General features: G+C 48.7%; 1 protein-coding gene across 1 annotated transcript in view; it reads right to left on the bottom strand.

Annotated features, from left to right (window-relative positions):
• Positions 1-11,478: 11,478 nt before the first annotated feature.
• Tunar (transmembrane neural differentiation associated intracellular calcium regulator) overlaps positions 11,479-23,179 on the bottom strand; it is a 46,931-nt gene continuing 35,230 nt past the window's right edge. The window contains exon 2 of the mRNA XM_085830161.1: positions 11,479-14,007. Within this exon, the coding sequence (XP_085686287.1) occupies positions 13,822-14,007 (186 nt within the window). The 3' untranslated portion in view covers positions 11,479-13,821. The remainder of the gene's footprint in view (positions 14,008-23,179) is intronic.

Genomic DNA, 23,179 nt, shown 5'->3' with positions numbered 1-23,179 from the left:
AACAGTCTACTTGGTGAATAGTGTTTGGGGTTTGCCCTTGGGCAACTGGTGGAGCATTTTCTTGATTGATGTGGGAGAATCCAGCCCACTGTGGGCGGCACCATCCCCTAGGTAGGTGGTCCTAGATGGTATAAGACAGCAGGCTGAGCAAGTGTTGATGAGCAAACCAATAAGCAGCCTCCCTCTACGCCCTCATCTTCAGTTCCTGCCTCCAGGTTCCTGCTCTGACTTCCCTCAGTGATGGAGCGTGAGCTATAAGATGGAGTAAACTCTTTCCTCCTCAAGTTGCTTTTGGGCAGGTTTTGTTGTTGTTGTTGTTGTTGTTGTTGTTGTTATTTATTTATTTTTTTATCACAGCTGTAGAAACCATACTAAGAAAATGGGCTTTCCACTGCTGGAAGAGAGAGATGCCATGTGCCTGTTGCTGCAAACCATGTATTCCAGCCTGTCTCTGCAGGCAGAGAGCACAGCACAGAGAGTAACCCGAGAGGCAAGCAGAAGGTGCAGGCCCAGTGAGGAGCAAGGTTGGTTTCAGGGCCCATCTTGGAACCAGGGCCTCTCCTTTTTACTTGGTACAAAGGGCTGCACTGGTAGAGTCCCCAGAGCACCAAAATATCCCCAGGGATTTCCTCCTGGCTCCTCAGGCACACTGAATTATTCACCCTCTTCATTAATATTTGATTCCTAACAAAAGGGTAGGTTTTAAGAGGCTCTCAATAGAGAAGGAAGCCAGGGTGAGCCCAGTTCTGTAGCCTCTTGCTCAGCCTGGTTTATCTTTGGCAACTAAACATTTTGGGGAGTAGATAAGGACCCATGCCATTCTTCATAAGCAAGTAGTTCAGAAGTTGATGCTGGATGTCAAGATTAAGGCACATTGATGGACACTGGTGACCCCCCCCCCCAACCCCACCCCATGCAACTAAAGCCAACATACTCTTCCCTGAGCTGGGAAGACTCAGGTGAGCCCGAAATCTAAATTTCCATACCATGAGAAAACTCTTAAGTTACAAACCTGAAGACATTGGGGTTTGGAGATGACCTGGTGTCACCAGACAGCAGAGTTAGGAGAGTTTGTGTCTGGGCATGTACATCTGTCTCCTCTTCTCTCTCCTTAACCCTGACTCTGCCATCCACATCTTCCCTCTAGAGTCCCATGACTAAAGCCTACACATCCTTCGAGAAGAGTCTCTTCCATTATATTCCCTCATATTCTAGATACAGTGAGGCATCATGGGTAATAGGACACTTCTGTCTTCCCAGTTCCTCATTAGCTTCTCGTGGCGAGCCGGTACGTCACAGACATCTCTGAGGTCTCTAGCTGTACATGGTGTCTGGGGCCGAGAAGCTGCTTCACGCATGCTAGACGGATGGAAAAATGAGTCAGCGAGTCCCGTGGCCTCAGAGGAGGGCTTCATGATGGGCAGAGTCTGGAGAAATTTTGATGAAAACTCCTGTGTGCTTCTGTGGGTGCAGCAGGGGGCATCAACAAGAATTTTGAGCATCTGGAGACAGCAAAAGTTGACACTCGAGGCAGGATCGTGTACATTCTGTTCAGACTCCTAAGACAGACAGAGAGCTGCTGAGATAGGCTTCATGATTCTGGACACCAGGAAGCCCAGATGCAGCCACTGGCCAATTAAGTGTCTGGTGAAGCCCCACTCTGCAGAGATGGTGACTTCCTCAAATGTTGTCACATGGCAGAAGGGGCAGTTCTACTGTTGTTCACAAGGAAATTGATCCCCTTCCTTCCCTGACTATTTTACCTGAACCAAGACCCTCAAATACAAAGTCTTCATACTGCTATTGTTTAGGTAACGGCTCTCGTGTAGACCACAGAGGACTGTCTGTCTCCATGTTTCCCACAAGGTTTTCGACTCTTGCACATCTCGCTCTAGGGATTCTCATCTCTTCCTGAGCCCCGAATGAGCCTGCTTCCACGGGCCTGGCTTCTGCTATTTCTGTGTGTCTGGCACATTTTGGCTGCCAGTACATTCTAAGAGCATCGCTCAGATCACAGCCATGATTAAACATTCTCTGTGCCCCCTTCCCAGCTGAGCAGAGCACGTTTATCACTGATGCCCAGGGATTCCTTCCTGTGTCCTCTGCTCTCTTCACCCTTCAGACAGTCACTCAGGGTTTCTCTCTGGGGTTCTCTCTTCTCTCCGTCATTGTGCATATCCCCCTCCCATGTCAGGGGAGGTTGCACTTCATGTCATCTTCACAAGATGTGAATCACCTCCATAGGTAATCTCTCTTGGAGTCTCAGAAGAGGTCCTATGGTGTTGACGTACACAATGGAGCAATTTACACCAAGGGAATTGGAAAGTGCTGTAGTTTCCTTCTCAGATCTTAAAAATAGTTCATAGGTTACTCTCTATGAACTATCAACATGGGCATCACCATCACCACCACCACAATTACCAACATCACCACTGTTGGGAACAAAATAAAAAAGGGGGGGCCCTGGGGAAGAATGGAAGGAAAAAGATGCCCACACCCTGCCAGAGTTTTCCTATTCTCTGGTCAGTCAGGTGTGGGAGGGCTGCTACCTACCCTATCCACTCATCCCTGGGTGGGCATTCCTCTATCCCACTCTTCAGGGGGTGGTCAAGGTGCAGCCCTGCCTGGGGATCCCCCCCCCCGGGACCTACTTTGCTAAAGCCACCAGGGTTGTGGGAGAGAGGGAAGAGGGAAGAAGTTCCCAACACTGACCAGAGTGCGCAGCAGAACTTGAAGGAGCAGAGCAGAGACTCTATGGTTTTAGAGCTTTATTATAGAAATGCAGGGGAGAGAGAGAAGGTAGAAAGGAGGAAGAGAGAGAGAGAGAGAGAGAGAGAGAGAGAGAGAGAGAGAGAGAGAGAGAGAGAGAGAGAGAGAGAGAGAGAGAGAGAAAAGAAGACAAAGAGAAAGGGAAGAGGAGAGAGAAGTAAGAGAGAGGTGAGAGGACAAAAGAATAAGAGAGCAAGGTGCGGGCTTAGCACCCCTTTTTATGGTCTTCACTATTGCTAGGTACACTGGGGAGGAGTTTAGCCTGAAGATCAGAAGCTTGGGTCATTGGTTACATGACTACTGACCATGCTCCTCTTGTGGGGGCTGTGGGAGGTGGTACCTTAGGCAGGGGCCGGTGTTCCAGGAGCATGAGGGAACACCTACTGTGTCATGTAGGTGAATTATGACCAGCAGGGTTCAGACCTCAGCTCGACTGGAGACCAGCCTGCAATTCCCCATACACCACCACCACCATCACCACCTCACCACCACCACCACCAACATCACCACCACCACCATCACCACCACCATCACCAACATCACCATCACCACCATCACCACCATCACCACCATCACTATAACCCCATAGCCTATTCTCTGCTTTCCCTGTGATAGCGGAGAAGGTACTACAGTGATCGAGTATCATCAGGGACCCCAGTCACTTCCCTCCAAAACACTTCAGGTGGTGAGATGAACACACCACACATCTAACTACGATCTCACACATTTTGACCATTTTGACTACATGAAGTGAAGTTCCATAGGGAAGGAGACCAGGCTGAGCCTCTACATGGACCCTTCGTGCTGGACTGTGTGTATCTTTGGGTCGATGCAGCTGGGTTCTTGCCTCTTCTCCAGCCTCCAAAGGTTAATAACTTGTAAGAAGAGACAAGTGAGTTATGTTTGGTGGCAGCAGCTCTCTGTGGAGCTCAGCTCCACAACTCAGTAAGTACTTACTGTGCACCTACTATGTGTCACACCTACTGTGTGACAGATCTGGTCTGAGCAATGGGAACAGCAGAGCAGGCTTGGTTGGATATGTCCAGAGAGGTATAGTAGAAAAGATACTATTTGAATGTAGAGAGCTGAGCTCGTGGGTCTAGCTCTTTTTCAGAACCTTGCAAACTCGTGTTAAGTTATAGCTCCCTTCCTTCTGCCCTGACTTTTCTCCATTCCACATACTGTCCCCAGCTCCCTCCTTACCTTATCTGGCAGGTTGCACAGTCCCATGGGGGCAGGCAGTGCTCCATTCAGAATCATGGCTCATGGGCAGACATTTGGAGGAGTTTCTACACATCTGGGTTTGGGAACAGAAATGCTTGTTTATAACCTGACAGCCCGCATGGCAGCCTTGCAAAGCCAAGAAAAACTCTTCATTTGGACAAGATTCCCAGGGCAGAAAATCCAGTGGCTAGCGATTGACATAGAAGATCAACAGTCTGCTCCCTGGCAGGCAAGAGGGCCACTGTTGCAAGTGTGTCAGGAGGATGTGTCAGGTCTTCTTCCAATTAGCAGGCAACTGTGTCCTCTGCAGACTTGACTGTACCAGAGACAGAACTAGGCGCAGAGGCATTAGAGGTCCTCATGGGGATGGACTTCTGGGCTTATGACTTCCTGCGTGTAAAATGCCAGGGATGGGCTGGGGGATGCTGAAGAGGTCCTCACAGTAACTGCCTGCTAACCCACAGAGTCGGGCATTTGATAGGAGCGGTAACGATGCTAAATCCTTTGTGTCAGGTGATGCTGGCATGTCTGCGATCCTTTTTTGTGGTTTCTTCCTACAGGGATATTGAGTTAGGAATACATTCATTTACCTTGAGGTTTGCAAAGCACATTTATGTCATTCCCAGTTACCTTCAGTTATAGTTTAGCTGTCTCTAGCAGGAAAAGCTACCAGGAATATTGAGTCTCAGTTAACTGAGTGAGCCGGATGATTATGGACATGATAGATTCTCTGTCTCTCTCTGTCTCTCTGTCTCTCTGTCTCTGTCTCTCTCTCTGTCTGTCTCTCTCTCTCTGTCTCTCTCTGTCTCTCTCTCTGTCTGTCTCTGTCTCTGTCTCTCTCTGTCTCTCTTTGTGTGTGTGTGTGTGTGTGCTATGCACATGATTGTGTAATTTGGGTACATGCATATGTGGAGCCACCGGTTGACAATCTGATATATTTCTCAATGGCTCTCCAACTTGTTTTTGTTTTTGTTTTTTGAGGCAGGGTTTCTCGCTGAACTTGGAACTCACCAATTCAGCGACATCAGCTGGCCAGTGAGCTCCAGGCATCTCCCCATCTCTGTCTTTACTGGTGATGGGATTGCATATGTGCTGCTGTGCATGGCTTTTGCACGGGGCTTTGGTTGGGAATCCAAATTCAGGTCCTCATGGTTGCATAGCAAGTGTCTTTTCCCCACTGAGCTATTTCCTCAGCCACTGCAGATGTGTTCTTAGTAGGCACTTTGTCTGTGCCACCCAGATACCACAGGGCATGGGTGGGGAACAAGTTTGAGATGTGGAAGAAAGAACTTGGTGTGGAAAGCTGTTCTTTTAGGCATCCAGAGTTTCTCTCTCAGACAGTTTTAAACACACGTGAGACTCTGTATTTTTCTTTGTGGTTATAGGGTGCACAGAGAAGATATGCATGGCACACTGTGATATTGTTAAGCCTTGATTTCTCGGTGATGTAGCAAGTTGGAAGCCACAGCAAGGTGCAAGCATCTTTCTTCAGGACACGGGTGTGTATTTGGCATCTCCCTGACTGTGAAAGTAGCCTACATCTGATTGTTTGTCATTTGTGTGTCTCCCTTTGATTATATCCCTGTACTCATATCTGTTGGCAATGAAATATAAAGGGCCAGGTTTTTTTTTAATCACTGAGTTGTAATAATCCTTATATATTATGATTACAGGTCCTTCATTAGATTAACATATTGCAAATTTTTTTCAGTTCATGACTTGATTTTTCAGTTTTCTAATGGTGGTTTTGATAAGTACAAGAATTATTTTTCCTCTCCCTTTCTTTTTTTCTTTTTTCTTTTTTTTTCGAGACAGGGTTTCCCTGTGTAGCCCTGGCTGCCCTGAAACTCGCTCTGTAGACCAGGCTGGCCTCGAATGACCTCGAACTCAGAGATCCGCCTGCCTCTGCCTCCCAAGTGCTGGGATTAAAGGCGTGCGCCACCATGCCCGGCTTTCCTCTCCCTTTCTTTCCTGCTCATCCCTCCTCTTCTTCCTGTTCTTGTCTTGCTCTTCTTCCTTCCTTGTTCCTCCTCCCCTTTGCTCCTCCTCCCCTTGCTCCTCCTCCCTCTTGCTCCTCCTCCCTTGCTCCTCCTCCCCTTGCTCCTCCTTCTCCCTTGCTCCTCCTCCCTTGCTCCTCCTCCCCTTGCTCCTCCTCCCTTGCTCCTCCTCCCCTTGCTCCTCCTCCCCTTGCTCCTCCTTCTCCCTTGCTCCTCCTTCTCCCTTGCTCCTCCTCCCTTGCTCCTCCTCCCTCTTGCTCCTCTTTCTCCCTTGCTCCTCCTCCCTTGCTCCTCTTTCTCCCTTGCTCCTCCTCCCTTGCTCCTCTTTCTCCCTTGCTCCTCCTCCCTCTTGCTCCTCTTTCTCCCTTGCTCCTCCTCCCTCTTGCTCCTCTTTCTCCCTTGCTCCTCCTCCCTTGCTCCTCTTTCTCCCTTGCTCCTCCTCCCTTGCTCCTCTTTCTCCCTTGCTCCTCCTCCCTTGCTCCTCTTTCTCCCTTGCTCCTCCTCCCTCTTGCTCCTCTTTCTCCCTTGCTCCTCCTCCCTTGCTCCTCTTTCTCCCTTGCTCCTCCTCCCTTGCTCCTCTTTCTCCCTTGCTCCTCCTCCCTTGCTCCTCTTTCTCCCTTGCTCCTCTTTCTCCCTTGCTCCTCCTCCCTTGCTCCTCTTTCTCCCTTGCTCCTCCTCCCTTGCTCCTCTTTCTCCCTTGCTCCTCCTCCCTTGCTCCTCTTTCTCCCTTGCTCCTCTTTCTCCCTTGCTCCTCCTCCCTTGCTCCTCTTTCTCCCTTGCTCCTCCTCCCCTTGCTCCTCCTCCCTCTTGCTCCTTTTTCTCCTTTGGTCCTCCTCCTTCTTTCTTCTCATTTTCCTTCTCCTCTACATCCCCTCCTCCTCCCCCTTTCCTCTCCTCCTTAGCTCCAAGTGTCAAATCCAGGGCCTCTAATGTGCCAGGCAACTGTACTATCTCTAAGCTATGTGTCCAGCCTTAGAGAACAGCGGTTCTGAGTTTCATGATGTCTGGATTATCAGTTATCTGGTTTATGGTGAGCATTTCTGTGTCTTCTGTAGGAATTCCTTTCCTACCCCCAGGTTGGGTGGATGTTTCCTTGTGTTTTCTTACAGATTCACCTATGACCTGGTCTTTGTATTAATGTGCCCAGTGTGAGGAAGGGGACCAGGTTCACACATAGTCACCCACCTCGCTCAGTCGCTTCCGCTTTGTTGAAAAGGTTCTCACATCTCCATCATATTGCACTGGTACCTTAGTGAAGATCAATTGTTCTATTAGATATGGGTCTATTTTTAGATGTTCTTATTCTATTTCATCGATCTCTCTCTCTTTCCACCAAGCCCCAAACACCTTGTTTGTTGTATCTTGAGTCGTGAAATTAAATGGTGGAAGTCCCAGCACTGGTTTTCTCTGAACACCTCCCAGCTGGGTTGGAATTCCCACATACATTTTAGAATCCTCTTGTCAACTTCAACCCAGAGAGGCAGCTGAGGTTGGAAGGGGATTTTGCTGAATGCACGATTCAAATGTAGGGAAAATGAATGCTAACGGTAGCAAGTCATTTCCCCTGCAGGTCTGGAAATCCATTCCTCGCCTGGATCGTTTAGAGTCTTAGCTAAGGTCCCTCATTTTTATGCACAGGACTTATCTATATTTTAAAAATGTATTCTTAGTCAATTCATAATTTTATATTGGCATTCTGTTTCCAGCTTTAGGAGGGAAAAGATTTAAATTTTTATAATTAAGAAACTGTTTAAATATACTTTCTGCTTGTAGGTGTGCCTTGGGGTGTCTAAACTGTCCTATTAGGAGGAAATTTGATGCGATTTCTCAGAAGCTGAGATTGAATGCCAGGTGCTGCCAGTCCCTTTTCTGCACCTCGTGTGTGGCCTTCGTGTTCCCTTGCATTCTGTGAACGTGGTAGGCTACAGTGACCTTTCTTCAGTTGTTAAATCAACTTTGCATTTCTGAGAGGGACCTCATTTTGTCAAAATGTATTACATTGTAAATCATGATTTTCTAATTTTAAAGTGACTTTTGTATCTATGCCCATGATAGCTATTGGTGCGGTTGGGAAAATAAAATCATTATATATATATTTGTAATGGGGTAATATTGGCCGTGTGTAATGAGTTGATAATTGTTCCCAATTCCTTTGCTATCTGGGAGCTTTGATGGCCTGTTGGAGTTATTTCTGCTGCTCCAGAGACCCAGTGTGTGCTATGAGTTCTTCTGATGGCTGTCACTCCGCCTCTGTCCCTTCTTACAAAAGCATCTAGGTAAAGACATGAAGGGACAACTCAGCTGGTGGCACTGCCCCCATGCCTGATGACCTGAGGTGGACCCCAGAAACCACGAAGTGGAAGGAGACAACAGACACCCACAAGTTAGCTTCTTACCTCCTCACAGGGGCCATGGCACATGCATGTGTGTGTGTGTATGTGTGTGTAGATAAACAAACAAACAAGCAAATAAATGTTTTAATTTTTAAAGGTACCAGGCAGTGGAGGATCCGAACCCTGCCATAGAGCTCCGGAAGGATGTCTCCAATTTCTCCACCCACCTCACAAAGTCACTTCTGGAATAAGAGGGGGAACCATTCTGCAGAGTCCATCTCTGGAGAGGATTTCCAGCACCTCCACCCTGCAGTGTGATTCAGGGTACCCATACCTCTGCCAACCCCACAAATGTTCTATTTGTTTCCTTTGTGAGTGAGTAGAAGATTGAGCACAAACCCAAGTGTCTGCTGGAGAGCTCACCTCGCTCAGGCTCCCACATGAAGCTACCTCCACTGCCTTCAGACTTGGTGTTTCTATGGCTGACCTGGACAGCACCCCTCAGACTCTGTGTTTCTATGGCTGACTTGGACAGCACCCCTCAGACTCTGTGTTTCTATGGCTAACCTGGACACCATCCCAGGTACGATTCCACTCTTAGGAGACCACCTGTGGAGTTAGGCAGGTTGACCTATGTGGACTCCAGAAGTCAGCACACGCATGATAGCCTACTCCTGAACATGCAGCTGTGGGTGGGCACCCTGCCATCACCACCCGATTGGAAGTCCCAGGGACTAAGCGAAGATAGATAGTTCAGTAGATTCCATTCATGACTTGTCTGCAGGGACAGTCCTTCTGGACCATCCTTGGCTTTTTGTGAGGTGGCAATTCCCCACTCTCAATGAGGCGAGATGAAGAGCAAATAAAGAACTTTGAGATCTCCTCAGAACTAGGGCTGACTTGACTTTGTGCCTGTCCAATACTGACTCCTTAGCTCCTCAGCAGATAGATGCTACCCAACCCCACTGAGAGTCACTACTGCTGTTATTATTGATCTATAATGTTTAAGGCTATTCTGTCATTGGCCCTCTGTTTCCTGAACTAGCCTAAGCAGGACATAGAGTAGTGCTGGCCACCAGGGGAGCAGGCCCAACGGCAAGCTGATCACTCAGGAGTGAGGCCAACCCTCAGCCAGCCTCCAAGTGAGGTCTGCTTGCCTTTATAAAAGGCCTGCTCATCGAGAGGCCCCTTCCTGACTCCTCCATTCTTCTCGGAGGGATGTAGGGGAAAGAGATGTGCCTTTCAAAAGCCTTGAGAGAATTTACAGAGGCTGCATGGTTCTCTTTCTTAGGGCAAAACAGCTATCGTCTGGGAAAGCATGTGTAGATTTGTGTCAAATGTTTATGATCATAAAGTAAGAGGACTCTGTTCCTCCATCTGCTCTGCACTAGAGGCAAGCTCTGCTCCCTTCCATCCTGGTGGGAACGCCTTCCCAACCACATGGGGCTCTTCATGCAGGAATACCATGGCAGAGGCCCCATGGGTAGCAAGGCAGGGGCTCAGGGTATGCAAGGAAGATTTTTAGAACAGGAGTCAGTAACTTAGTCCCTGAGTTTTTCTCTTAGGATGTGGCAGGATCATTACTAGCCTGGGCTTCTGACGTGGCTGTTGGGGAAGCACTTGGATGGATTGTTTTCATGGAGAACAAAGAGGGAGGTGGGCGGGCTTTCCCCTGCTTGAAGGCAGAAGACAAAAAGAGCCAAGCCTAGGTGTTGGTTATATCTAACCTCTAGTCTGGGTTTTAGAGGCAAGGCAGACAGGAGGAGAATTTTATATATGTTGGAGAGAGAGAGCAAGAAGGAGAGTGTGAGAGCCACATGCATGCACTCACACATACATGCACTCACATTTGTATGCACACACATGCATGTACTTACACAATGCACTCATACACGCATACATTCACACATGCACTCACACATGCATGCACTCATACACAATACACCCACACACATGCACTCATGTGCATGGACTCACGCATGCACGTACTCACACATGGATGCATTTACACATGAATGCACTCACACACAATGTACTCACATGTATTTATACACACATGCACTCACACACATACACTAACAAATGCATGCACTCATACATACACTCACACACATACACTCATGTGCATGGACTCACACATGCACTCACACACATGTACTCACACATGCATGCACTCATATATATGCACTCACACACACACATGCACTCACACACATACACTCACACATGCATGCATTTACACATGAATGTACTCACACACAATGCACTCACATTTGCATGCACTCACACACATATACTTACACACACATGCACTCACACACATGCACTCTATGCACTCAGGCACACTCACATACACATGCAATCACACACGTGCACTCACAAACATACACTCACATATGCATGCACTTACACATGCAGGCACTCACACACACATGCACACATACATGCATGCACTCATATGCATGCACTCACACACACATACACTAAGACACATATACTCACACACACATGCACTGCTTTTGAGATTGTCTATGCTCCCCAGAAGGGAGCAGAAGGTGCTAGAGTCAGGCCGGGTGTTGGCTAAGGCTGGGCTAGGCTGACCTAACCGATGGTAAGAGAGGGCTGTGCAGCTCCTCTGGGTCCAATATCTTCCCCCACCCAAAAAGTCAGGTGATGGCTATAAATCTACCCAGTGTGTTTTTAATTTGTACTAAACAGCCAGAGTGGACACACAGGGACTGAGCTATGAAAAGAAAGGTCCCCACAGGTGTCAGCCGTGTGGAGGGCAGTTTTATTTCTAGGTGGTAGATTAGGGCCAGATAGAAGAATGGCCAAGAAATTGTGCAGAGGATGCAAAAGGTGATTTCCCCTCCTTCGCCGCCGCCCCCTCCTCCATAAATTTCTATTTAAAACCCCTGAAAGCCACTGGGGCTTGCCCAGTCCAAACCAGACAGAATTCTGTTTAAGAGAGTGACATTCAGTCAGGCTGTGATGGTCCATACCTGTGATCCCAGAACTTGGGAGGTGGAGGCACAAAGATCATGAATTTAAGGCCATTCTTGGCTACGTAACAAGTTCAAGACCAGCCTGAGCTACTTGAGACTCTGTCTCAAAGTAAATAAATTAGATAAAATACATACAGCCACGGTCAAGTTTTATTAAATCAAACAATTACACACAGGCTCATGAGGAAGTTGGCGACACCAATAGTTTCCCCCACTGCACCTTTATTGTTTGTTTAGTCCACTTTGCAGAATTACAGTTTGTCAAGAATCACACAGCCTGGTAGGTAGCGCTCGCTCCGGGGTGCCTCCCATCTTCCTAACCAGCCTTTCCCCTGTCTTTTATTTGTGTCAGTGTCCAAGGAGTTCTAAGGTTGTTTCCTGTTGTGTGGTGTGTGTGTGTGTGTGTGTGCGTGTGTGTGTGTGTGCTGGGTTGATCCTCAGCAAAGCGACAGGCTTTCCAGCCACAGTCACCATCCTCATCAGCATCCCACAACAGCATCCAAGTCCTCGCTGGGATAAGGAACTGGGCAGGTGAGGCTAGAATCTGACTCCATTGGGTGCCAGGAAACCTCAGGGAAGATTGCTGGTCTGAGCTGTCCTTTCTTCTTCCTTCCACCTCACAGGTGAGAGATAAAGACTCTCCCTCTCACCAGCAACTAAGAGAGCCTGGCTACTTGTGTACAAAGTATACGTCCTTCTGGTGGGGAAGAGGAGACATCTCTGGGCAGAGCCAGGTGCTCATGGGTATTTGATTTATAAAAGAGACTGGTCCCTTAGTGGAGCCCAAGAAATGACTCCTTCATGGTGCCATTTAAGGAAGGGGGCAAGCAGAGACATGCCCCTCCTTAGTGTCATCTGAATCCAAAGGGGGGGGGGTGCTGCCACTTCTGCCCTTGGCAGAATGAATACGGACCCTCTCCTTAAAGCTGTACACTGCATCCAGGTTGGGGCTGTGTTACGGAGCCAGAGAGCAGGGCAAACTTGTATTTATTCAACCATCCCTTCAGAGAAAAAAAAGAGCTTTGTGTGGGTGGAAAAACAGCTTTAAAATGTGCAGGGCTCCTTAACAGAGACCATTAAGTCCCCTCCCAATGCCCTTGAAGGGTCACTTGTCCCAGCAGTGTTTTTACAGCAGGAACTGTGTGTGCACTCTCACAGCGGGGAGGTCTCACTTCCCTCATATCCCACTGACTTCTGAAGAGATCCCACCCCACCCCCCACCTCCCCAGGCAGCTCACCAAGGAAGGGGTGGCTGGTGCACTGAACATTGAGCTCGCCCCGTTCCCATCTCTCACGGTCACAAAAATAAATAAATAAATAAATAAAAAATCAGAATCTGATAATCGGATGGTTACAGGAGCAAATGAGCAATACTGCACTTGAGCTGGTGACTGCTCTGTCCCAAGGGTGGCCTGCAGGCAGGGCTGCTCATCTTCCTCCTTGGTAGTCCCTTTAAAAACTGGAGACGCTGGCCTGCCACTCAGCCCTTGTTCATGCATAATTCTCAATAAAGACAGGGTGCATCTAAGGTCTGCATGCCCACAATCGTTTTATATCTCTGACAGAACAATGAAAAGCTGCTCAACAATCTTGAAGCACACACCAGCCAAGACCACAGCTGGTATTATGGGAAAATGTCCTCTAGACAAGAGGTGAGGAGGAGGGGAGAGAGGAGATGGGGGGGGGGAGGTGGGGAAGGATAGGGGAATTAAGAGATGGAAGGGAGAGACAGGGGAAAGAGAGAGGAGAGAAGGGAGGGGCAGGGATGGGAAGGAAGAAGAACCAGAGGGACAAGGCTTGAGATGAGCTGAGACAACTGGATGACTACAGACAAAAACATCTTGCAGCTGATGGAGCAAAAGCGATTAAAACCAAGAAGAGCTATGGGTCCAGAAGTGCTTCTCCAAATATTTGGTTCATGCTAAAAAATAGAGCACATTTATTAAAAATATAGATTTATAAACCTCGATATGAACAGATACACATATCAAGCCAATGAAAAAGGAAAAATAAGTTATCTCCCATATCAAACAGCTGGAAACATTTGATGAATGCAATGCCTGTCAACGAACCGCACCTAGAGCTTATTTATCTTGCCAGTCCTGGGAGGAGAGCAGCGGAGCTGCGACTCCCCCACGCATCCTCTTTCCAGTGTGAGATGTGGTCAGCACTCCAGGGTGAAGCACTTCCTCACCCTTGTGCTCACCACTGGTGCAGAAGGCTGGCCTTTCCAGCATCCTGCTGGGTCCCCTGTGGGAGTTCCTTGTGGCCTGAAGGAGTCCCACTGGATTCATTGTGCTTCAGAGTGTCTGCTCCTCACAGAAGGACAGGTTCATCAGGTGACCCGTCAGAAAGTTCGAAGGTGCATTGATGGAGCATTGTGTGGTCTTCAAACCTGCTGGCCCCCCCACAGTGTGTGGTCGCTGATATACGGATGCACAGGACCCTTGTCTCGTGGCCATCCTGAGGCCGCCGAGGTCTGAGTGGGGCCTTTCATAGAGTGGTATATATGTATACAAAGATGATAACGATCAGGTTCAGGATGGTCCCGATGATGCCCAGCATGGCCAACACGCTCTCCTCTTTGCTCTCTTTCTCTTGGCCTCCCCGGTCTTCGTCGTTTCCACTCGTGATTACCATCTTGGTTGCAAATGTCTTTATCTTCCTCTCCAGGCTAACCTGTAGTGAAGAGAGACAGAGCGAAAGACAGATCATTTCCCAGCATCCTCGCTGAGGCCAGGGGGGAGGGTGGGGTGACTCAGGACTACGTCATGGGTGGAAGTGACATCCACAGCATCTAACACAATCGTGGGAAACATCCCTCTTGGTCACTGAGAGATGGCAGAACATGGGGACCAGGGAGATGGCTCAGCCAGTCAAGTGCTTGGCTTGCGAGCTCAAGGACCTGAGGTAGATCGCCAGCCCCCATGAAGCGTGCACACGTGGTGGAACCCCAGTGTTGGGGTGTGTACTGGCTGGGTTTTGTGTGTGTGTGTGAACTGTGATACAAGCTGGAGCCATCACAGAGAAAGGAGCTTCCCTTGAGGGAATGCCTCCATGAGATCCAGCTATAAGGCATTTTCTCAATTAGTGATCAAGGATGGAGGGCCCATTGTGGGTGGTGCATCCCTGGGTTGGTGGTCCGGGGTTCTATAAGAAAGGAAGCTGAGCAAGCCAGGGGAAGCAAGCCAGAAAGCAGCATCCCTCCATAGCCTCTGCATCAGCTCCTGTTTCCTGATCTGCTTGAGTTCCAGTCCTGACTTCCTTTAGTGATGAATGGCTATGTGGAAGTGTGAGCTGAATAAACCCTTTCCTCCCCAACTTGCTTCTTGGTCATGATGTTTTGTGCAGGAATACAAACCCTGACTAAGACATGGAGGTAGACACAGGAGGATCCCTGGAGGCCCCTGGCCAGTCAGTCTCGCCTAATTGGTTAGCTTCAGGAAAATAAGAGATACAGTCTCATAGGAGGTGGAAAACCTTCCTCAGGATGACAGCCTGAGGGTGGCTGACCCTTGGCCTCAACGTATGCGCACACATATGCATGTGCACGCATGCATACACACACACACACACACACACAGACACACACACAGATCTAAGAACACAAGTTAAGGATTCCAGGGGTGAGATATTAATAACATAAAGACAATTCACCCTGACGTCAGCCATTGGGCCACCCACTCGGTGTAGCTTACTCTCTCCTTTCCTGGGAAGCAGGAACAGGTGTCTGGCTATTGCAGTCACAGTAAAACTAGTGGGTCAGTCACACCTAGGAGATGGGTCCTTCTCTGTGTTCAGGAAGGCACAGGGAGTATCCCAGTTACATGTGTTCTGAAGGTAGGAACAGGAATAGGCAGGCCAGAGGGAAGGTGATTCTGTTCCCAGAGAAGCTGTAAGCAATCACTGTGAGGTGTGAAGGAGGTGGCCCCACAAGAGACTCCCATGGTTGCTGGCAGGAATTCGTGTTGACACAAGTGCTCTGGAAGATCGCTTGACACTAGTTAGGAAAGCCAAGAGACACAGTGTACAGCTGGGCACCTGCTCTCCCAGCTGTGCACCTGGGGGGTGGGGGAGGCCAGCCTGTGTACCTGGAGACTGAGGCCACTTCAATTCTCCAGATGTAGAAGCAGCTGTCCCAGAAAAGGGCCGGAGGCTGCCCAGGTGTGCGTCAGTGCCCATGTGATACCAGAGCCACAAGGCTAGAATACTGCATGACAGTGAGGTGGCAGAGCTGCTGCAGCTGTCCCTAACAGCATGGAGCAAGCCCAGACACTGGAGGGAGAAAGCACCTCACACTAGCCTGTGTTTAGCCTGCCTCTATCTGTGAAGGCTCCAAACAGCACACTGTTGGACCTCGTGTGTTTTGAGTTCTGTTCCAAGCAAGGAGTTATGGCTGTGAAATTCATGGGTGTGCCTTCCTCAAGCCGTAGCAGTAAGGAACACCCAGGGGACACAGCAGCCTCCAGACATGCGGATCATTTTCTGCTGGGGGGTTTGCTAGTATCACTGTGAACGACAGGTGTATGTTTCTGCCATTCTTCTGTATGCCCTTGTGTATTTTTCGTGGGCAAGACTAATGTCTATACAGTAAGCTAGGTAGCTGGGTCACCCAGAGGTAGGGTCAGAGATTGAAGCCTCTACCCCAATTATACTTAAAATATGGTGACCTGTGGGGACTTAATGGGATGAGATCCGGGGACAGACCAGACTAGACTTCCTCCATGAGGAAACTGCATTTTTTTTTTTTTAGCAAAAGGCTTTCTGATACTTAGGGGTGGCATGGATAAATAATACATGTGCTGGTTGGTTTTGTCAATTGACCCAAACATGGACCTATCTGGGAAAAGAAGCCTGGCCTGAGAAGATGCTCCCAGCCAATGATCTGCAGGCAAATCTAAGGATCCTTTTCTTGATTAGTGACTGATGTGGGAGGGGCAGTGCTACCCCTGGGCAGTTGACTCTCGAGTTGTATAAGCAAGCTGCGGAGAACAAGCCAGTGAGCAGTGGTCTCTCAGGGCCTCTGCTTCAGTCCCTGCCTCCAGGTTCCTGCTCTGCTTTTCCACAATGGCAGACAATCCGCTGAAAGATGAAACAGGCCCTTTATTCCCCAAGCTGCTTTTGGTATTGTATTTATCACAGCAATGGGAATCCAACTAGGACAATTCATGTAGATAGACACATGTATGTTGCTATGTGTACAGACGTGCACACACCCACACACACATATACACACACTCACCACCCCCACACATGCTCACTCAAACATGCTTCCTCACACATCACTGGTTCTGTTTCTAGGGAGATTTCTAAGGTCAAATGATGTTCCAGGAAGTACATCCCAGGAGGATCACCTGGAAATCCAGGTGGTAGGAGTGAGGATCAACCACAAATGTCTTTCCACCTCTTCCATTGTGCATGTGATCCGGTGAATAGCCTGGGCCATACCTCACAGAGCAGTTCACTGTACTGAATACAATATACTGCCTTGGTGAAGGACAGAGCCCATCTGTGAGGCCTGCAGAGACAGGCACTGCGTGGGTGTGTGCAGACGTAAACAAATGACGTATTCCGAAGAAATGCTTTCTATTTTCTTCACAACTGTGGCTGGCTAGACTGGCTTTGAGTGGCCTCTGACCCCCAGAGTGGTAATGGGAAGTTTCTGTTTGGGCTTTCTTTTCTTTCTTCTATTTTCAATGTTGTATAAATGGAAACACTGTGTGTCTATGTGCATTGTGTGTGTGTGTGTGTGTGTGTGTGTGTGTGTGTGTGTGTGTGTGTGAGTGTGTAGCTTGATATACTCTTCAGTGCTAAGATTAAAAATGAGCCTTCTGCACCCCCAGGGGCCTCCCTTGGTGACCCGCTAAGTCACTGTCCTTTCCTCCCTCCTCTTGACAACTCTCCAGTGACTCTTAATGCTATGGGCAGCTTTGCTCAGTTTGGGAATTTTTACGAATGAAATCACACAGCATTCTCCCTTAGGAGATTGGCTTCTTCCCCTCGACATTGCTTCGTAAGACTCTGCCACGTGGCTGGCTGTAGCTCTAGCTCATGCGGTCCCACTTAGGAACAGAGGCCTTTTGGATCATGCAGGTGGTGGATGGCTCTCTTCTACTGCTGACAGGGATTCGAGAGGCGTTGGGTGTGGGACAATTGTGCATAGCACTGCCATGTGGCTATCCTTCCTGTGTTCCTTGTCTCCTGTGTCCTGCGTGCACACTTTGTAGGACAGCGATCTATGTTTAGCAAAGCTGAAGGGCTCTTCCAGTGAGCAGCCGCAAGCTCGCCTGCTCCTCCACTCCTGGGCCCTGGGTTGCCCTTGCTTCAATACACATCTCCCCACTCTTCATTTCAGACCATTTCAAAGCACACCGCAGATCTGAAGACTCTCCCGTTGGATGCTGCTGCATGCATGTTCCAATTAGATTCTCATATCCACTTACATTTTGTTCTGATGTAATGCGCACACGTGTAGTTTCTTCGTAGCTGCATATATTTGGCAGAGGAAAACATGCATGGGGTATGTGGGTGGAGGGCTCTGGAAGTACTGTCAAACAGATTTTCAACGCGGTGATATGAGTTTGCTCGTTGGCAAATGAGGGCGGACTCCCTTCCCCTTGATTTTGACCACTCTGTGGATCAGCCATTACATAAAACCTTTAAAAAATTACTCAGAAGCCACTCCTCATTCTGCTCTGGGTGGAGGGGTCTCCAAACACCAGTGCCGTCTTTACTGGGGTCTCTTGTTTCTTGTCTGTTTTCTTCTATGGGCTGAGAGTCCGGGAACAGGAGTGCTTAACCTGGTACTTTAAAGCACAGTGCCCAGTCATGCTGAGTGACCGAGCTGGTCCTGAGAGGGACCTGGCATCTCCCCATCTCTGCAGGGCGGGAGCTGAACAACCAAGCTGCTCTCAAGAGATGTGATTAGTGCTACCGTCATAACCAGAGTCCCCTCATCTCAGTCACTCAAGCACAACAGAGTGCCTGTCATCGAGGCTGGCTGCTTCGTTTCAAGGCTTAATTTAGCTCCTTCCCTGAGTTAACCCCAGATGGTTCTGACTCAGGAGGAATTGGAGGGCACAATCAGGTCGCCGGTGTTTACATCCCGAGGACTCTGCAGCTAACCAGAAAGGCCTTTCTGACCTACAGGAGAGCCGTAGCCTCAAAGTCCCCAGTTGCTGCTAGGATGTCAGCCCATACATACTTCCCCATAGAAACCACCTCAGGAGGGTGGCTAGACTCCTGGGAGCATAACCGAGGTTCTCACTGAAGGGAATGTGGAGGGCATTGTTAACTTAGGTAATACCTGGGCATAGGGCAGTGGGTGAGCAATGTGGACTGGAGAGCATGAGGGGCTGGAAGCTCAGCCTGGAAACAGGGGCAGCGACAGAAATGGAGTCAGGATAAACGCTTCCCGCCTCAGGCTGCTTCTTGACGTTTATCTGGCCCCCAGGAAGAGGTAAGTGATACACCACATTAAAAGTATGTGAAATTAGACCAGTAGCTCCTCAATTTCAGATGGAAAGCCAGGTGAGGGGATAGCATGAAAACTGGGATCTTTAAGAGTGCAGAGAAAGGAGTATGTTTGCGGTCACGGGGTAGAGGCAGCCGCCTTAAGACAGACAAGCTCAAGGGGGCTATGCCTGAAACCCTGACTATCAGATTACTTCCATAAAAATGAACAGTGGAAGTTGCAACCTAGGATGCATAGATATGGTCAGTGAATGATATATAGTGGTCTATGTTATATAACATACTATATATTTAACACACATTGCATATTAGTATTAAACCAGCAAGATAATGGTAAGCACACAATAGAAAAAAAAAAGTGAATAAAATCCTACCCAGGGACTTCTCTAGAGAGTAGCCACAGAGAAACTGAACAGTCATCAGAGAAATTAAAACAGCTAAGAGGCACCAGTCTGGCAAGGAAGACAGCTCCAGCCAAAGCATCAAAGACAGGGCTGTAGGAACACTAGGCTTCAGGGCCTGTCTGGCTGTAACCTTGGAAACCTGTATGTCACCTGGTAAAGCTGAGCACACTCAGTCCTGATGAGCTGCCATCTACCTCGTGTGACAAACCCTGAATACACCTGCGTATGCACGAGTCAGGGCGCATGGACAAGATCTTATGTTTATGGGCAGTAGATGTCCTCTTGGTGGAACGCTGGACACTGCAGATGGCCACAGGCCTTCATGATCCCTTATAGTGTATGTACAGTGCACACGATGTTGGGCTACCACAGGCACAATGTTGAGGGACAGAGCGTACAGCAGATAGAAGGCCACCATTTCTATAGGAAACCCAACACCACACTATTTGGAAGTATAAACCCGATGACTCCGCAAAAGAAAGCAATGGCGTGAACTCGCCAACACCGGGGCAGTGATTCCCACCAAGTACATGGGGTGGGTTGGTAGTGGAGGATGCTCTGAGGCTCTGGTTCTGTTTCTTAAGCCGCTGCCTGGCACACAGCACTTGTGTGTTGTAACATCATTTCCTGCATATGCCCCTTTTACTTATCCATGAACTAATAAACCAATTACAGATGTTCATAAGTGAACTGGTCAGTTAATAAACAATACCGAAGATAAAAATAAGACATTAATAGAAACAACTCTGTGGGTGTGTTTGCAAGTGGATGTTCATGAATGAATGGACAGGTGTAGGCATGGGGGTGTGTGCGTGTGTGCACATGGATGTGGGGGCCAGAGGTCAACCTCAGGTGTCAATCTTCAGCAGTCATCCACTTGTTTCTGGTGGTACTTAGACGCAGTGCTTGCCCATTAGGCTAGGCTGGCCGGCTAGGGAGCTCCAGCGATCCCTTATCTCTAGCTCCTGCACACCACTGAGATAATGCACACACTACCACGCTTAGCTTTTTACACGAATACTAGGAACCGCATTCAGCTCCTCATGGTTGCCTGGCAAGCTCTTTGCCAACTGAGTCAGCTCCCCAGGCTCCCAAGAGAAACAACACTTAAACAACCATACCATACCTAGTGTCACGTTAGCTGTCCAAGAAGCCCTTCCTTGCCACCAGAAAGAAGGTCATGATTGTGCAAAGACAGAATACTGTTCACAGCCTAGCATCCCTAAGGTGCAAAATTGATGGGCCCCTCACTTTGAGCAGACTCAGCAGACTGGTCCTCTGCTGGGCTGCTCCTGCTAAACACACTGGAGAGTTTTAATCGCTTGCCTAACTGGGATGCCTGTCTTGGGAAATAAGCCACGAGTACACAGTGATACAGTGTTGCAGGGATCTGCCCGTGGACACAGCGGGAGATTAGGGAGAGTAGAAGGGAGGGAGGGAGGGCTCTGTGTGCTTGCTGGAGTCACAGCTGGGCAGAGGCAACAAGGATACTCACAGCAGCTCACAGCATTGTCCAGTGCTCAAGCGTCCCTCTGTCTCAGCATCTCAGGTTTCCTCTGGAAAATTACCCTCCATCGTGGGCGCTGTCAGTCAAGGCACTGAAGGGATGCCCTGCATCCGGATAAGTTTACCAAACAGATGGGTCTCTTTCTACCCTGGACCTTATAAAGAGATACAAAGTGGGGCCACCTCAAATTCTCATTCATCCACACTGATAGCCAATGGAGATACATCCTAGCCACTGTGCCCAGGGGAGAGCCCACTGATGACTGCCTCTTGGAATTAGCCCTCTGCAGAGCTTCACTCATCAGCTCCTTGGGCACCCAAGAGCAACCCCCACATAGGAATACTGTTTGTGCTAAAGCCAGTCGGAACCTGTTGTGATGGACAATTATCCCAGGAAACCAGAGAACATTTTCCTGTCCAGAATGGATATTCAAAGTTATTCTGTTTTGAATTCCTCATTTGATACCTAAAATCTCCTACAAGGACGGCCCGACCTTTTAAGACTGCAAACCATTTTTTTAAATGTGAAAAATTTGTTTTTAAGTCAGTTCACAGCTTTGTGTTGGATTGTCCTCAGCCATATGCAGCTGTACACAGCCTCGTGAACTGTGGGCTGAACGTGCCTGCTAGAACTCGACGGAGGGTTAACAGGATTCTCCTCATCATTCTGCAACTTACCACCTCTCAACCCAGCTGATTCCGCCCTGACAGCTGATTCAGAAACGTTCTCATCTGTCTTAAAATAAAATCTCTTCGCTCCATCTTGCCCCCAACTGGGGCCATCTCAAAAACTAGTCGCTAAGCCAAGGTGAGGCCTCATCACCCTCAGTAAGATCTCTGTTTGTGAAAAATTACCATCAGTAGCTCTGGCTTTGGGTATGGCAGGGACCCTAGCTTGTCTCCATGGCTGAGCAGCTGTGTGATCTGCTCAGGATTCTGGATCCCTCTGAACCTCAGATGCCTCATCTTTAACATGGTGGAGGGGTAGCATGTAGGCTGAAAGATAAAAGATGCACTGAGTGAATGGCAGCTGCCATGCTCAAGGGTGACACTGATGGGAAACTCTTCATGAGACCTCCTTTCCCTAACTCAGCACCTTCCTGCTCCTCACTTATGCAGAGAGCCCAGATCACCATAGCCCTTCTCTCGGGAAAGCTCGCACTAAAACAAGAGATTACACTCGTGTAGGGTTTCCAGTCTACATGCAGGATTTTCTCTTCCTTCTTCTGGAATGTTCTGACATGGCCAACCTTCTCCCACCACATGAGCTTCCCTCTTCTCTCCAGAGTGAGAAGCACAGCTGGAACTCAAGCCTGCTCTGCTAGCAAATTGGCAGGAGAGGCACGGTGGAGGGACGGCCAGTTTCAGTAGTCTACTGTGGTTTGTTCTAGATACTTTCTGTTGCTATGAGAAAACTCTCGAACCAAAAGCAACCTGGGAAAGGAAGGGTCTGTTTCATTTCCAGGTCACGTCATTGACAGCAACCAAGGCAGGGCCTCAGGCAGGAACTGAAGCAGAAACCATGGAAGATTGCTGCTTGCCTTCTTATAAAGCCCTGACCCACCTACGTAGGGCGCCACCCACAGTGGACTGTACTCTCACAAACCAGTTATCTTCAGTCAAGGCAGTCTCTCCTGTATCACAGGCCAATCTCAACTGAATGTCCCCCTTCCCAAATGACTGTAGGTTTTGTCAAGCTGACAGTGAACTTTACCAGCACATAGTTGAGCGTAAAATGCTTCCCCACCGAGGCTCCTGGACTTGAAGACTTGGTGGCCGGGTAGTGGTGCTGCTTGGGAAGGTTACAGAGTTTTTAGGAAGTTGAACCTTCCTGGAGGGAATGGATCAAAGTGGACTAGTGCAGGGTGTGTGTGTGCGTGTGTGTGTGTGTGTGTGTGTGTGTGTGTGTGTGTGTTATAGCTTGGCTCCACTTCCTGTTCATTTTCTGCTTCCTTACTGCTGATACAATGTAACCAACCAGTCTCCTGTTGGATGTCACTGAGTTGGGCCCTACAACCTGGAACTGGAAGCCAAAGTAACCGCTCCCTCCCCTTCTTCAAGTTGTTTTTGTAGGGCATTTTATCACAGCCCCAAGAACCGTAATTACTACAGCTCCTACACTGCTCCTGGCACGCTCTGACCTGATGCAAGGACGGAGTTCTTTCTTTATGAGTTCTCTGCATTCATTTCTCAGAGAAGCTTACTAGGAATTGGAGATCAACCCTAGCAGAACCAGTCAACGATCAGCAGCAAGCTGGGGGCGCAGAGAATGATGGTGTAGTTCTTAAAAAGCAATGGTGGCAAAGACCATGTAGCAATAAGGAAGTCATGCACAGGAAGGGAAGACGAAGGGTATTAAAATTCAGGTCCCCTTTACAAATAATAACTTTAATAAGCCTTACTAATATAGGAAAAAAATGCCCGAGGGGGAAAAAATTCAGAAATTTTCTGCAGCACAGTTGGTTGTT

This window comes from Mus caroli, unplaced genomic scaffold (assembly GCF_978045245.1).
Source record: "Mus caroli unplaced genomic scaffold, Mus_caroli_1 scaffold_14, whole genome shotgun sequence".
In the NCBI taxonomy this organism is placed as follows: domain Eukaryota; kingdom Metazoa; phylum Chordata; class Mammalia; order Rodentia; family Muridae; genus Mus; species Mus caroli.
Note: the sequence above shows the minus strand (reverse complement) of the source record. Positions and strands in the feature narration are given on the sequence as shown.